Source organism: Mobula birostris, chromosome 3 (genome assembly GCF_030028105.1).
Source record: "Mobula birostris isolate sMobBir1 chromosome 3, sMobBir1.hap1, whole genome shotgun sequence".
Lineage (NCBI taxonomy): Eukaryota > Metazoa > Chordata > Chondrichthyes > Myliobatiformes > Myliobatidae > Mobula > Mobula birostris.
In genome coordinates this window covers 71,008,235-71,023,799 of record NC_092372.1, presented here as the reverse complement: position 1 = coordinate 71,023,799, position 15,565 = coordinate 71,008,235, and the positions used below count along the sequence as shown (strand labels likewise).

General features: G+C 42.4%; 1 protein-coding gene across 8 annotated transcripts in view; it reads left to right on the top strand.

Annotated features, from left to right (window-relative positions):
* The window catches only part of LOC140195119 (TBC1 domain family member 1-like), a 245,790-nt gene that overhangs the window by 142,873 nt on the left and 87,352 nt on the right, over positions 1-15,565 (top strand). For 6 of the 8 annotated variants that reach the window (XM_072252894.1, XM_072252893.1, XM_072252892.1 and 3 more), the window contains exons 6-11: positions 715-806; positions 2,040-2,150; positions 2,764-2,895; positions 7,108-7,197; positions 12,266-12,528; positions 14,189-14,347. In XM_072252894.1, coding sequence (XP_072108995.1) covers positions 715-806; positions 2,040-2,150; positions 2,764-2,895; positions 7,108-7,197; positions 12,266-12,528; positions 14,189-14,347 — 847 coding nt within the window. The remainder of the gene's footprint in view (positions 1-714; positions 807-2,039; positions 2,151-2,763; positions 2,896-7,107; positions 7,198-12,265; positions 12,529-14,188; positions 14,348-15,565) is intronic. The other 2 variants (XM_072252896.1, XM_072252895.1) reach the window with 1 other exon arrangement.

Genomic DNA, 15,565 nt, shown 5'->3' with positions numbered 1-15,565 from the left:
AGTCTTTTGCAAGGAAGAATGGGCGAAAATCCCCCAAGCAAGAATTGAAAGAGTCTTAGCTAGCTACAGAAAGCATTTTCAAGCTGTGATACTTGCCAAAGGGGGTGTTACTAAGTACTGCCATGCAGGGTGCCCAAACTTTTGCTTCGGGCCCTTTTCCTTTTTTGTTATTTTGAAACTGTAAAAGATGGAAATAAAAAAAGTAATCTTGGTTAAAATATTAAAGAAATGTGTCATCTTGTACTCGCTTAGCTATTCACAGTAACAGAAATTTTGACCAGGAGTGCCCAAACTTTTGCATGCCCCTGTATATACATATATCTTTTGTATCTAGTATCTTGAGTAAGTTGTTGTTTTATTATGTTCTTTATGTTGTTGTATTTTTGGGCTGCATCTGATCTGGAGTAACAATTATTTCGTTCTGCTTTACACTTGTGTACTGGAAATGACACTAAATAATCTTGAATCTTGAAACATAGTGAGAACTGAAGTGTGGATATTTGTGTCTTGTGGTTGGGCTCAAACCAGATGCACCAATGCTTCCTGCTTTTTTGAGTAGAAGTTGAGTTCAAAGAATACATTTGTCCTGAAAAGAAACACTTAACACAGTCAAGAAATCCTTTCCCTGCATTGAAACAAAGAAGTTCCTAATCATGAATTAAGCTATTAGATTGCACTGCAATGGTTTTTAATCCGTTTTGCTTCTTGTCCCAGACCTACACCCTTCAAAAGCAAAAGTGGAAATTCAGAAACATTTGTCCACATTCAATAACAAAGAACAAGCTTCGATTTTTGAGGGGGTCCAGGTAATTTAAAACTCTGATTATTTTTTAAAAATGTGTAATGGAAACAAGGCATTTTTGTGTTAAATTATTTTTGTTTGTAATGGTAATATTTCTATGAGTGTAACTCCTGTTTTCCATTTTCCAGGTTAGCAATACTTCATGTGAATAATTTGTGCTTTAGATTATGATTCATAAACTGTATTATAAATATTTCAAAGTATTTTTAGATGCAATTTTAGTAACTTTGATCTCATTAGCTATTAGCACAATACTATTCTGAGTTTTTCCGGAGGATAATGGTTAAGATCCATCAGTAATACCGAGAAAATGTTGGAGGAGGAGGAATGTTCATGTCAGTGTGTGGTTTAAGTAATGCTGCCCGACCAGTTCCCAATACTGGTAATTTTAAGATTTTTTTTTATTTCTATCCTAAATTTGCCAGCTTTTACCAATTGTAGGCTCTTGTAAGCAAGTTCTGTCCACTTGCTAGCTTTACATTTGCTTTTTGACACTTCTGGTTGAGGAATGGAAACTGGACTGCATAAAATTAATTTGCATCAGTCACCCAGGTAGACGTTGATTCTTTGATATGCTCTTCAGCAAGCCTGCAGAACTGAAAGAAACAGGCAACATTGCTGATGCAGGCATTGAGTTAAGATGACAAGTACAGCAGTTTAAGAGGGATTTTTGTTATTCTCTCAGTGGTGGAGAAAGAAACACTCATTGTGTTTCAAAATTAACTGGGTGACGGTTTGAGAGGCCTTACGGAGTGAGAGTGACAAAAGATGATTAATCACACATTTTGTCCTGCTTGGACAAAGTGGGTCAGGTGTCCTTTCTGTGTCCTTCAAAGTGATTGCCATCCTTTTTTAATAAAAACTCTCAAATTGCTTTTCTAATATTCTTCAAAGGAGGTTAGCCATTATTTCAATCTATCGAAGTAGGCACTAAAGTTCAATGCAATTACAATAAAAACTTGATCTCATTCTTTACATGAAGTTTGGAGGCAGGTTACAATAATAATTCCCTTTATTTTCTTGCTTCTTTGATTTTTTTTTAAGTTAAATTGTAGGTAAGTTCTGGGTTGCTGACCTAAGCTTGACATTTCAAATGTGTGGCTACAGTCTTTTGCTTTAATCTCACAAGTGAAGTAATTTTTCCAGGTCTCTGTTGGCCTCTGGCTTGCCGCTTGGCAATTTTCTTAGATGGTGCTTATTTGAAAGTTTTTTATTGAAAACTCTGGATCGTTTTTAGAGAATGAAACCAAGAAATGAACTGGAGGAAAACGAGCTTGTTGTTTCGATGCTGCGGCAGATCTATGAAGAGAAACAGAAACGGCACGTCCACAATGGAGATGCAAAGCAGGTTTGTGGCCCCAGTGGCCTTGACCAGCCATGGTCTCCATGGCATCTTTCATGTGAACGTTTGCGAAGAAGAAGCATTTCAGGATGTATATTGTATACATTTCTCTCTCATTAAATTGAACCTTTGAATATGGTCTGATACAGCCAAGTTACAAGTTTATCAAAAAAAATCACATCAAGTTTAATTATCATTCAGACCATACATGGATACGGTTGGAGGAGACAGCGTTCCTCTGTGGCTCAGGTGCATAGCATAGCGAGAAAGAGGGGGTGAAAACATACACACATCGTTATGTAAGAAAACACACATATAGTCCAAGTTCCTCAGCAACACACATATTGATGAAATGAATTGCTCCTGGCAATCTAGCGTGTCCTTCCACCGGTCAAACACTGGAGGGCAGCACTGATGGGAGAGGCCAGACCCAACTGAGCACAGACTACCAACTTCAACTGCTCAACTAGGGGACTTGATCTGAGAATCATTGCTTTGGATTTTATTTTTTTGTTGTAATTTACCAAAGAAAAAGAGAACAAGCTGATTCACATTGCTTAGGGGGATGTTGCATATGGATTAAAATGTCTGGTCTTCACTATCTTGCATTTATGTTCAGGTCTTGCAGAGCTGCCCTCAGCAGTCCAATGCCAGTGAGCAACAATCTCTCTCTGCCCGCTTCCGGCTGGACAACCTGAAAATCAAAGCAAAAAAGTCATTTGCGGAATCACTAGAGAACATTCTTTCCATGGTGAGCATTGTTTTAATCAATTTACTTACTACAACACAGAAGGAAATAATTTCTTCCACTGGGCCAATCTACCCCCAACAGTATCTTTACCTTTTCCTCTTATGTCTGTGAGCATGCTGTAATTTTTACTTAAAAATTACACGCCAAGTCTTAAATTTAAGTTTTGGATAACATTTATGGAAGCATTTCATTAAGGCATTTTCAAATATGGAGAAACATTTTGATTTGTCATAGTTCTAGAGTACCATTGCACAATTCATTTACTATTCGGCATCACAAGGCAGCCCCATCTATAGTCCACTTCAAGCATGAGACATTCTCAGTGGGATAAACTTGAAAATAGCCAACCTATGTAAATTCAACATTTCCTAATTGGAATATATAGCCTCTTATCCTAAGCTCACAATTGGAATCTGCCTTTTTCACACCTTGCATCGGAGGAGATAAACTAAGAAGAATGGCGAAGGAATAGATATCCTTTAGACACAGGAGCAGAATTAGGCCATTCAGCCCATCAAGTCTGCTCCGCCATTCCATCATGGTTGATTTATTATCTCTCTCAACCCCGTTCTCCAGCCTTCTCTCCATGATCATTGACATTCGTACTAATCAAAAACCTATTAACCTCTGCTTTAAACCTACACAAAGACCTGGCCTTCACAGCTTTCAGTGGCAATGAATTCCACAGATTCACCACTCTCTGGCTAAAGAAATGCCTCCTCCTCTCTGCTAAAGGAACTTCCTTCTGTTCTGAGGCTGTGCACTTTGGTCCTAGATTACCCCACACTATAGGAAACATCCTCTCTATCGAGGCCTTTCAATATTCAATAGGGTTCAGTGATATTCCACCCCGCCCCCAATCTTCTAAACTCCAGTGAATACAGGCCCAAATGCTCCTTAAGCCTTTCATTTCTGAAAATGCCTTACTAACGTTCATATCAACTATATGGGCTTTAGTAAGGCATTTTACAAGATCCTATGTGGTCGTCTGGTCCAGAAGGCAGAGCATGTTTGTCTTCACTCACATGGGGTCTAAAGTGAGTTGGCTGTTTATTTCCAGAGTTGGATTGGTGTCAGGATGCAGAGGATGGTGGTAGAAGAATGCTTTTCTGATTGGAATTCTGTGACCAGTGATGTGCCACAGGAATCTGTGCTGGGATCCTGGTTGGTGATAACACCAACCTGGATTTGAATGTAGGAGGTGACTGATGTGTTTTCAGATGACCTGGAAGTTGTTTTTGCAGATATTAAAAGAGGCTGCCACAGGATATAGATCAGATAGAACACTGGATGGAGTGCTGACAGATCGAATTTAATCCCACAGTTGTGAGCTGATGTATTTTGGGAAGGCAAATGGGGTAGGAAGTGTATAGTAAAATGTTAATGACCAGAAGGACCCGAGGCTTCAAGATCATAGCTTCCTGAATGTATCAACAGAAATAGACATGATCATGTCATTTTTGTCTTTGTAGTTTGAGGCATAGAATATAAAATTTGGGATGTTACACTGCAACTTTACAAAGCACTTCTTAGGTGACTTTTGAGTATCATGTACAGTTCTGGTTGCCACACTGTTGGAAGAACATAGTTGTGCTATAGAATGCAGAGGCAATTCACCAGGACATTCCCCGACTGGAGCACTCTGGTCATGGAGAAGCATTGCGCAAACTGTTCTTGTTCTCCTTAAAGGAGACTATGGGGTGACCTCTTTGGGCTATATGAAATTATGATAGGCATAGATAGCTCAGTATTATTTTTCCTTGGTAGGGGTATCAAATACAAGAAGCATAGATTTTTTTATCAAAGGAAACTGAATCTTGCCCATTAAATCACACAGACAAAGAAGAGATTGTGAGTCATAATTCTTGCTACTCATCTTCCCACGGTGCTGCCACTGGCCAGATTTAAATTAACAGACCATGTTTAACAACCAGTGATTCAGTTTTGTTGCACTTTGAGTCAAACAATCCCAAACAGATCTCTCCTTCGCAAAGGTTTTAGTGGTGCTTATGCCACTGAAACTGCTTTTTTGAAATACCTGGTCAATGGTGCCACCTGCAGGAATTACTGTGGAATTACTCCACAGTAGTTTTATGGAGCAGTGGGCATCAGAATCACCGGCACGTGTCGTGAAATTTATTGACCTGTAACAAAGCATAACGTATTCATGGGAAGACTCTCACAATGATAACAATAAATTTTGTCGGGCAGTTTTTAAGAAAGAAATATTTGAGCAAAATTCAAGACTTGTTTCACTTGGATGAGAAAATATACCAAATTTCTTTAGACTTTTTAAGAGAATAACTATCCACCAATAGTCATTCACATAATCAAAAGGAAGTTTATGAGCTGTTGACATCTCTGAGGGGCTAATCAATGATGAGGAGTGGCGCTTCATGACAGGTAGCTCTATGTCAGACTCTCAAAAGATGGAAAGTTTTATCCAGAGATTGATGGAAAACCAAGAACAGTACAGTGTAGCCAAGGAGCTGTTGAAAACATGAAATTATCAGAATTGGGCAGAAACAGAAATTATAAAAGATAATTGCTAGTGCTAGAAATCTGAAACAGAAACAGAAAATGCTGGGGACAGGCAGCAGCTCAGGCACCATCTGAGGAAAGTGTCCCAAAAAAGGAGGACAAGAGGCTAAAACTATGGTGGAGATGCCAGCTGACGTGTCGCTAATCCTGAAGAACAAGGACGCTACAGCATTCCAGGAGGTGGCAAGATAACAGCAATCTGTTAGGACCAGCTGTGGAAGGAAGATCCATTCCCCATTTATCTAGAAGACTATAGTCTAATATACAACTCTAGTGATGCAGCTGTTGTTTTGGATTGGTTGCTTTTTTCAGTCATTACAGAGGAGACGCAGCCTTGGTAATATTGGTTAAAAGCATTATGAAGCATTGTAGCACTTAATATTTTGCTATGGTGCTGCAAATAAAAGTCCCCATTTCTTATGGTTTTAAGTTTCTGGCATCCATCGGTGTGAATCAGTGAAGATAGACAATTTGCTGATATTAAGTCCTGTTACGTACCCCGTAACTGGGTTGCCAAACCAGCAGAAATGGACCACTTAGTTGGAGTCTGGATTACTGGAACTAAGAAAGTTTTATTAAAGAAATAAGTAACACAGTACTCTAATCGTAAGGATATAAATGCAACAGGTTAGCAATGGTAAAACACACATGTACACAGAACTAGGGTAATAGGAACCAATCAAGCTCTATCGCAGTCTAGGGGTAAAATGATCGGTCTCAAGTGATGCAGAGTTCAGTTCAGCTGAGTACAGTTCGCAGCAATCACTGTTGTGCCGTTGGAGAGATAGAGAGAGAGCAAATATGCAAATTTCTGATTCAAACAGTCCTTTGTTGTTCCTCGCAGTTAGCTTTCGGGCGAGCCCTTTTACTGTCTTCTGAGGTCACCGACTGTGACCCCTCCGTTCCGGATACGATCGTTCTTCCGCGGTGAACCTGGCATCCAGGCAAGGGCGGACACACACACCAGGTTCCCGCCGATCGTACCTTCACACCCTGTGCGTCTATGGTCGGCCCCGCGACCAGACCTCCAAACTCCCACCAACTTGTGGGGGCACACCGCACTTCCAGGGTCTCGTGATCTCGTGGTGTCTGTCTTGCCTTAGCGAACCTGTTCCTTTTATCCCCCTGCTGGGATATCGCCTGTCCATCAAACTTCAAACAGTTCAGGTTCAAAGCAACCGGGCTGTCAATACTCGGAACTGTGTCTCTTTTCGTTAATCTCTCTGCTCTCTCATTAACATTTTGAATGTTTCTCTATTTGTCTCTCTTATCTCTGTCATCAGCATCCATCTTCTGGTAACTAGGTTTTTTTCATCACAATCCTAACAATGGTTTTTTGGATCTAGCCTGAAAGCCTTGGCCATTTTTATGTCGGATGTGTAATAAAGGATTTCAGTGTTAACATCTACTTTGTGGCAACCCCTTTTCTGCTGTTGAGCAGTCTTTTGCTTCTGTTCAATGACAACTTAGATTGGATGTACAGCATTAAGTGTTTAATAAAGGATTCTTAATATATGTGCTCTCCCAAGACTGTACATGGGTCATCGGTGAGTCGCAAGTGCTAAAAGCATGATTTTCCGTGTTTTTGTAAGCTCCAAGTCTGATACAGATTTATCTAGATTTTTGTGGTGAAGTTGAATTGATGATGTAATTGTTATTTTTTTGTGACAGGGAGGGTCTCGCCTCAAAAGCCAAGCAAATGCTGGAAGTACAGTGACAGAACAAATACCCGTATCTCTGAGTCTATCAAGCTTGTCCAAGGTGAGTTATCTGTATCATAAGTTATTCCACAGTGAGTTCAGGGTACTTGGCTATTCACTCAGTGACAGAGGTCCGGAAGGCCTTACAGACGTCTGTTATACAGTTTATGCAGTAGCTTTCCACAGTGGGTGGAGCATAGCTTTAGTTCTAAATGAAGCTTGTCACAAAACTGTTGAAGCTGCTTACGAAGCTGTACTTCCTTAAGGAAGTATGGCTCACTGTTGCCTTACCGGATGGCACTCTACTTGCATGAATTATCCACAAAGGCTTCTTCTGCCACAGGAGTAGCTCTGTGTCCCCGTGGATTTAGCACTTACACCCTCCCTCACTCCATTTTTATTTCTGTCCGCACATTGACGGCCCATCTAAAGATATCTCTCCTTGCACCCCTCACAATCCCTACACACCCTCTAATTTGCCATAGCTCCCAGCTCTGTGCGTGTGGCCTGTCTCAGCTCGCTTACTGCAGAAGCTACTTCCCCCTCTTGCCCGTCAACCATGCTGGTGACCTCAGGGCTGCCTTTCTGTTTACAGCCAGCCCTGAAACTGAACTCTCGAGCCTCTAAGTCTTCCACCCGCTTTCTGACTCACACATTCCCTTTCGTGCTGCTTTGCCTTGTGTTGGCCCTGGTCTGGCAACAGTTTGTTTCTGAATCCCTCCATGGCCTTGTTCTTCTCTGCAGCTCCTTTCAGCCTTGTACTCCTCCAGGATAATTGGTAATACTCCAATCTTGTGCAACCATCTCCAGTTTTAATTGGTCTACTGCTGGTGGTAGCCTCTTTAGCTCCAGAGACTCGACTATTAGGATGTCACACTCACTCACTTTTCTGAAGTCGATTATTCAAATCTACCTCTTTGTCAGCCCACCACAAGACACCATTTGATGTACTTCAGTGCCTGGTATTGCTTGTTTCACATGCTTTCAACTACATTGAAGGTGCTTCGCACATGCAAGTTGTTGTAATCCGTTTTAGCAGTCAGCATTATATTTCATAAATGAATGTGGCAACAGATCATTAAAGCAAGCCCACATGTTTTGTACCCAGAACCATAAAACATCTACAGGTGCAATGAGCCATTCAGTTTGCCCATTTGAAAGTTAAATCTTATTTCTGTTTCTTTTCTGTAGTAGCTAGCAGCAACAATTCTGTTTCCTTTCTGATATATTGCCCTGTCTAATATTGAACCTGGAAATGTATACAATTTGAAAACATATTCCACTCTCCCCTCCTACCCCTCCTCACAGTCCCCCACCCTGCTCTCATGACTATATCCCTTCCCCACACGAAACCACCACGGTGAGCTTCACGGCTGAACAGGTGAGAAGACAGTTGAAATGTCTTAACCCAAGCAAGGCTGCAGGCCCGGATGGTGTCAGTACTAGGGTGCTGAAAGCCTGTGCCCCTCAGCTATGTGGAATACTTCACCATGTCTTCAACGTGAGCCTGATTCTCAAGAGGGTTCCTGTGCTGTGGAAGACGTCCTGCCTCGTCCCTGTGCCGAAGACGCCGCGCCCCAGCGGCGTCAATGACTACAGACCTGTGGCATTGACCTCCCACATCATGAAGACCCTGGAGAGACTTGTTCTGGAGCTGCTCCGGCCTATGGTTAGGCCACACTTAGATCCCCTCCAATTCTCCCGCCAGCTCTGACTAGGAGTTGAGGATGCCATCGTCTACCTGCTGAACCGTGTCTATGCCCACCTGGACAAGCCAGCGAGCACTGTGAGGGTCATGTTTTTTTGACTTCTCCAGTGCGTTCAACACCATCCGCCCTGCTCTGCTGGGGGAGAAGCTGACAGCGATGCAGGTGGGTGCTCCCCTTGTGTCATGGATTCTCGATTACCTGACTGGCAGACCACAGTACGTGTGCTTGCAACACTGTGTGTCCGACAGAGTGATCAGCAGCACTGGGGCTCCACAGGGGACTGTCTTGTCTCCCTTTCTCTTCACCATTTACACCTCGGACTTCAACTGCTGCACAGAGTCTTGTCATCTTCAGAAGTTTTCTGATGACTCTGCCATAGTTGGATGCATCAGCGAGGGAGATGAGGCTGAGTACAGGGCTACAGTAGGAAACTTTGTCACATGGTGTGAGCAGAATTATCTGCAGCTTAATGTGAAAAAGGCTAAGGAGCTGGTGGTGGACCTGAGGAGAGCTAAGGTACCAGCGACCCCTGTTTCCATCCAAGGGGTCAGTGTGGACATGGTGAAGGATTACAAATACCTGGGGATACGAATTGACAATAAACTGGACTGGTCAAAGAACACTGAGGCTGTCTACAAGAAGGGTCAGAGCCGTCTCTATTTCCTGAGGAGACTGAGGTCCTTTAACATCTGTCGGACAATGCTGAGGATGTTCTACGAGTCGGTGGTGGCCAGTGCCATCATGTTTGCTGTTGTGTGCTGGGGCAGCAGGCTGAGGGTAGCAGACACCAACAGAATCAACAAACTCATTCGTAAGGCCAGTGATGTTGTGGGGATGGAACTGGACTCTCTGACGGTGGTGTCTGAAAAGAGGATGCTGTCCAAGTTGCATGCCACCTTGGACAATGTCTCCCATCCACTACATAATGTACTGGGTGGGCACAGGAGTACATTCAGCCAGAGACTCATTCCACCGAGATGCAACACTGAGCGTCATAGGAAGTCATTCCTGCCTGTGGCCATCAAACTTTACAACTCCTCCACTGGAAGGTCAGACACCCTGAGCCAATAGGCTGGTCCTGGTCTTATTTCCTGGCATAATTTACATACTACTATTGATTATTTATGGTTTTATATTGCTATATTTATACTCTATTCTTGGTTGGTGCAACTGTAACGAAAACTAATTGCCTTCGGGATCAATAAAGTATGACTATGACTAACTAGAATCTCCTTCAATAGCTTTCTTCACATTGATCTAGCGCTAAACCTGTGTTGCACTGTTTCATAATGTAAAACAAAGATAAGTTTGGAGACCTCAAATCTGGTTCATAATTCACGTTCTTCACTTTGGAGTTGTTGCACTGGGCTGTGAGTACTGTACACTGACAGTGATTCTCTTAACAGAACGCCAGAACAAAGTGGGTTTGTTGCTTGAGAAGGATGTGCAACCTGGAGCCTTTAGAAGTTGTATTCATTGGGTATACAAGGAGGTAGTGGGAACAGTACGCTTTTAGTATTTATTCATTTATTGAGATGCAGCACGGAATCGGCCCTTCTGGCCTTTCGAGCCATGCTATCCTGCCACCCCCAATTTAACCCTAACTCAATCACAGGACAATTTACATGGCCAATTAACCCATGTCTTTGGACTGTGGGAGGGGACGCGCGCGTGCGCACGCACACACGCACACGCACACACACACACACACACACACAAACTCCTTACAGACAGCACGGGAACATCTTCTCATTTAAATGACCATGGTGAGGGGGAAAGAAGGAATGTTAGAAGAAGAAACAGGCATGATTCCTTTTTTTTTAAATTGGTATCATCCTGGGGAAAATTTGGATTGATGGGTGCAGAGAAGTTTGTAACATACTGCCCCCCATTATGGAGCTGGTGCTGGTTGCCCGCCATCTTGTGGTAGCAATGTGTAATTGCAGAAGTGACTGTGTTACCGCTCATGAGGACAGCAATGAAGGGCCTCCATTTCTGGCAATGTTCAGGGCTTCCTTCATCCTGTCAGTAGCTCAGTTTTCACTACTGTCAGTCGTGCCAGTCCTGGGTGGAGACTCAGGAACACTGTCGCACTCAGATGTAGAAGGATTTTTCATTGCTGTTTCCATCACAATTTTGTTTTGCCAGTTAGGGTCATTAACCCTGATATGAACTCCCAAACCTGGAGGATTTAGTGTTAAACTGATGTCTAAATAAAGCAAAGGCATGCCTTTCAATAGCAGCTCTAATACATTGCAATATAGATCTGTTTGTGGATACTTACTACTATAAACACCCATTCTGCCCTAAAGGCAAGACCTTCTGTCACAGTGGTGCTGGTAATTTTAAGTGATGAAAGTAAGGGAGTGGGAATGCCGAGGAAATCTGGCAAGTCAGTATGTTTGGATTAGGTTATAATATTGAGCTGCCAGTCTCACGCCTGTGAATCTGTGTATGTGTGTGAGGGAATCTTTAGCTTGCCTTTATTTGGAAGATTCCTGCTTATTATTGTCAGCCGCTGTATGGAGCATCAAAGTAAAACTTACTATCAAAATATATATGTGTTACCATATACTGCCTTGAGATTCATTTTCTTGCAGACATTACAGGAAAATAAAGAAATGCAATTGAATTTACGAAAAACTATACATGAACAATGTGCTAAAGAAGACAAATTATGCAAATAAATAAAAAAAACAATGAAGAATGTAACTTGTAAAGAGTTGCTTGAATGTGAGTCTGTAGTTTGTAGAATCAATTTAGAGTTGGGAGTGTAGTTATGCATGCTGGATCAGGAGCCTGATAGTAATGGAGTTGTAACTCTTCCTGAACCTGCTGGGGTGAGACCCAAGACCTCTCCACCTCCTGCCCAATGGAAGTAGTGAGAAGAGAAACTGACCAGATGGCGGGTGTCCTTGCTGATGCATATTGCTTTCTCGTGGTAGCACTCTATGTAACTGTGCTCAATGGTGAGAAGGGCATTGATGAATTAGGTTCTACCACCAATTTCGGTAGACTTTTCCAATGCTGGACATTGGTGCTTCCAGACTTGGCTGTGATCCAACTGGTTAGGATACTCTCCACTGTACATCTACCAATTTTCTTAATTAATTTAATTTCACTCTGCCTGACCCCAAAAATGCAAGGTTATTTTTAACTTAAAAAAGACCTTTTTATTCTTTAAAATGTGTGAATCAAGAGGGTATTTTATTAGGTATTCACCAGTTATAGGAACTTACCCATTTTCAGCTGGAGTTGCAGCTGCTTTTGGTACAGAAGGCTTGTAGAGAAGGGAAGAGAAAAATCATGAAAATCACCAAGAAAAGAAAAATGCACAAATGCAGGTTTTAAGGTTAAAGACCAATAAGACACAGAGAGCTGTCTGATTAATTGCATGTATTTGCTGTTGTTTCCTGACAGGATGACTCTTTGGATGAAAGTGAGGACCAGGAGATGCCTACTAGTCCTATAAAGTCTCATGGTTCCACAGGGGATCTGCTGCAAGACTTGGAAAACGACACTGAAGAAAGTCAACCAGCATTTCGAAGACGAGCCAATACCTTTAGTTACATGCCCTCCAGCACTGAGCAGCCACAAGAGATCATCGCCGAGACTCCATCCTTTCCCAAACCAAAGCTGATGAGGTATCACTCAGTGAGCACAGACACGCCACACAAACAAAAGTAAGATATTTGATACTTTACAGACTACACCCCATTAGAGTTATTCAAATCTTGCCTGGAACAAATACTTTCTTATAGAAGTCTCTTAGTTCTCCTCTTTTACTTAAAGTGTGTGTTGAATGATATACTGGCCTTACTATAAAACTGATCAATCAGAATTATGGAGTCTTTTTGACAGTGTTTCTGTTTCTACTTGTAAAGCTCCGTGCTTCTACTTGGAGCCTCTCCCTTGGAGCTGGAGATTAGTTGTTCAGTCCCTGGTCTCTGAAGGACTGGCCCACTCACTCTGTGATAGTCGTGCCTCCCCGTCCCCTGACGTCTCATTCACTTCAAGACAGCGTACATGCTCCTCAACCCTCAAGCCCTTTGTCGTCTCCGTCAGCAAGCTTCCTGACGCTATGGCTGAACACCAAGCCTCTGCTCTTGTCTCACCCAAATAGGGTAAATGTAAGGCAGTTTGTTTTGTTCTTCCTGAGTGCACCCTTTGTTATCTCCATTGTCTAAAACACCGAGTCCATATCTTGTATTTGATCATCCTCACCTCCATCCTCCAGAATTATCCCCGTGTGTCTCATCCACCAAAAACCTGCATACACCTCCATGTCATTGTTGTGTGCAGAGCTTCAGCTGCCTGGCTGCACATTTTAGTCCTCCTGTGCAAAATCACTCCAGGTTTCTTGCTTTTCTCTTGTTTACGCTTTCAAAAATCTACCTTTTAGCCAAATGCTCCTCTCTTAGTTTATTGCATCATTTGCTGCATGGATTTTTTTTTTGCACTGTTGGTGAGGAAATAATGATATGGAATGAAATTTCATGTCATAGTCTTTACTGATGTATGGAAGTCTTCCCACATTACATGGACGAGACTGAATATCATTATCAGGGAATAGAATACTGTTTGATGGATGTGAACGTTTCCATTCCATAAAAATAGCTTAAAGGATTCATTTTGGATGCCGAGAAATGAAATGCTCTCCTAAGTCATTTAGAAGTGAATTGACCTTCACAGATAGTGAAATGCTCATCTGTAATGAAGCATTCTCGTTGAGACGAGGGAGGAGAACTCATCTGGCAGTGCAGTGTTGCTTCTGTCTGTAGCTGGTTGTGCAATCATCTGTGATCTCGGCTTTCTTTCCCTCTTGTTACACTGTCTCCTGTGATTGAAAATGGGTGGGTTTGGAGAGGAGTCCACTTCAAAAGGAAGTGTTTGTGGACTGATTCCAGTTTTGCCGTCATTAATCTATTCAAAGCCAATGCAGCTGTAGTTTCCCATACACATTGCCATAATCTTTCTGGAAGAATATTCAGGCTTTACGAAAGGGCCTGGGCTGGAGATGGCACTGTGCGTATCCTGTAACAGCTGCAGTGCATGCAAAGGATCCTGAGCCTTTCTGAGCAATAAGTGAATGTTCTGATCCCAAGGATCATCATGTCCTTTATCCTCTGAATTGTAGGCTGAGGTTTCTCCTGGGGAACTTCAACCTGCTGCAGGATGAGCATCACCAAATGCCAGTGCAGACCATTTGAACTAAAATGTCTTCTCCTTTAAGGTGGGACCTCTTGCACTTTGTAATGACCAATGTCAATCAATGCTCCTTAATTACAATCTCCTCTGATATTGGCTGCTTGTCTTTGTCTCTCCTGTTCGCTGCCTATGTAGCCTGAACCCATCAAATGGTAACACTGGCAGCAAATGGGCTCACCTCAGATTGCACAGGTCTGTAGATCCACTGTGGGCTTCAACCTCCACTCCAAACTTTTTTAAGTATTTGAAGATGAGTTCCAGTGGAAGGGATGGAGGGCTGATGTTGAAAAGAAGGTGAGATGATTTTTTTTATGGCTGTAGAGGTGTTTCTGGATGGTGTTTTGCCTGCTAGATTGTGTTTTCGGTATTGCTTATAGCATGATGGCATATGCTGGTTAATTATCACAGGAGCCAAGCAATCAGTCAAATGCTAGGCACGCTGGAGCACGCTGGGCAGTTGCACACCAAGCATTTAAAGCATTTGCTTCTCCGAAAGGTAAATGCAGCTTTTGAGGTTACTGAATATAAACAACAGGGTTATTTTACCACCTGTACATAAAACGCATAAAAACCCCTGCGGAATGTTGTTTATTTCCAAAAAGGCTGATCTTCGTTTCTTCTCCCTGGCTTTATCCCCTTTGTTGTATGTGTCGTCATTCCTGTTGCAAACCAGTTTGAGTGAAAATGGTACTTGGTGTATCAGATGGTTTGAATAAAACTGCTTGGATGGGGTGTGCCACCTGCGACAATTAATAAACCAGTGATCATCTTTCCAAGTCGGAATGGGGTGTGATTTAGAGAGGTGTCTGCTGCTGTTGGTGTTCTCATGTGCCTTTTGCCCTTGTCTTCATTGGTGATTAAGGCTATGGATTTCAGAGTAGACTAGACATGCAACGGCTCTGCAGTTTTGGAATGGTACACAACTGCAGCCATTTTGTCACGATGGTGAAGAAGGGTGCTTAATAAGATGCTAAACGCACCAGATGTTTTGTTCTGGTAGTACTGAGTTTTCGGTTGGACTCTGATTTTGAAATCAGCCCGAGCTATTGAAGATGCACTGTCTCCTGTTCTGTTTGTTGGCTCTGAACATCCTGATTCTAAGGACTTTGGGCACTCTCAGTCTGGTCTTCATGTCTGAGCAAAGGTTAATAATGGAGAAGTAGCCACAACTAGGCAGGAATTGATTGGTCTAAGTGACCAGTTCAGTCAGACCCAGTGGCTGATCGATACTGATGGTGAAATATTTGCCATCCTTCAATAAATATACACTTAAGGTTGAAGCAGATTTTAAATCAGAACTGTGTCTTACCTGGGATTCTTGTAGGTACAAAAGACTGCAGATGCTAAAATCAGGAGCAACGTATAATTTGCTGGAGAAACTCATAGTCCTGGTACAGAGCTTAGACTTGAACTATTCCCCCCACAACCTGCCGAGTCAGCCAGCTAATTGCTGGTTGCTGCAATTTCTTGTGCTTGATACCATCAGTGATGTAAAGTACCAGCTCTACCCTA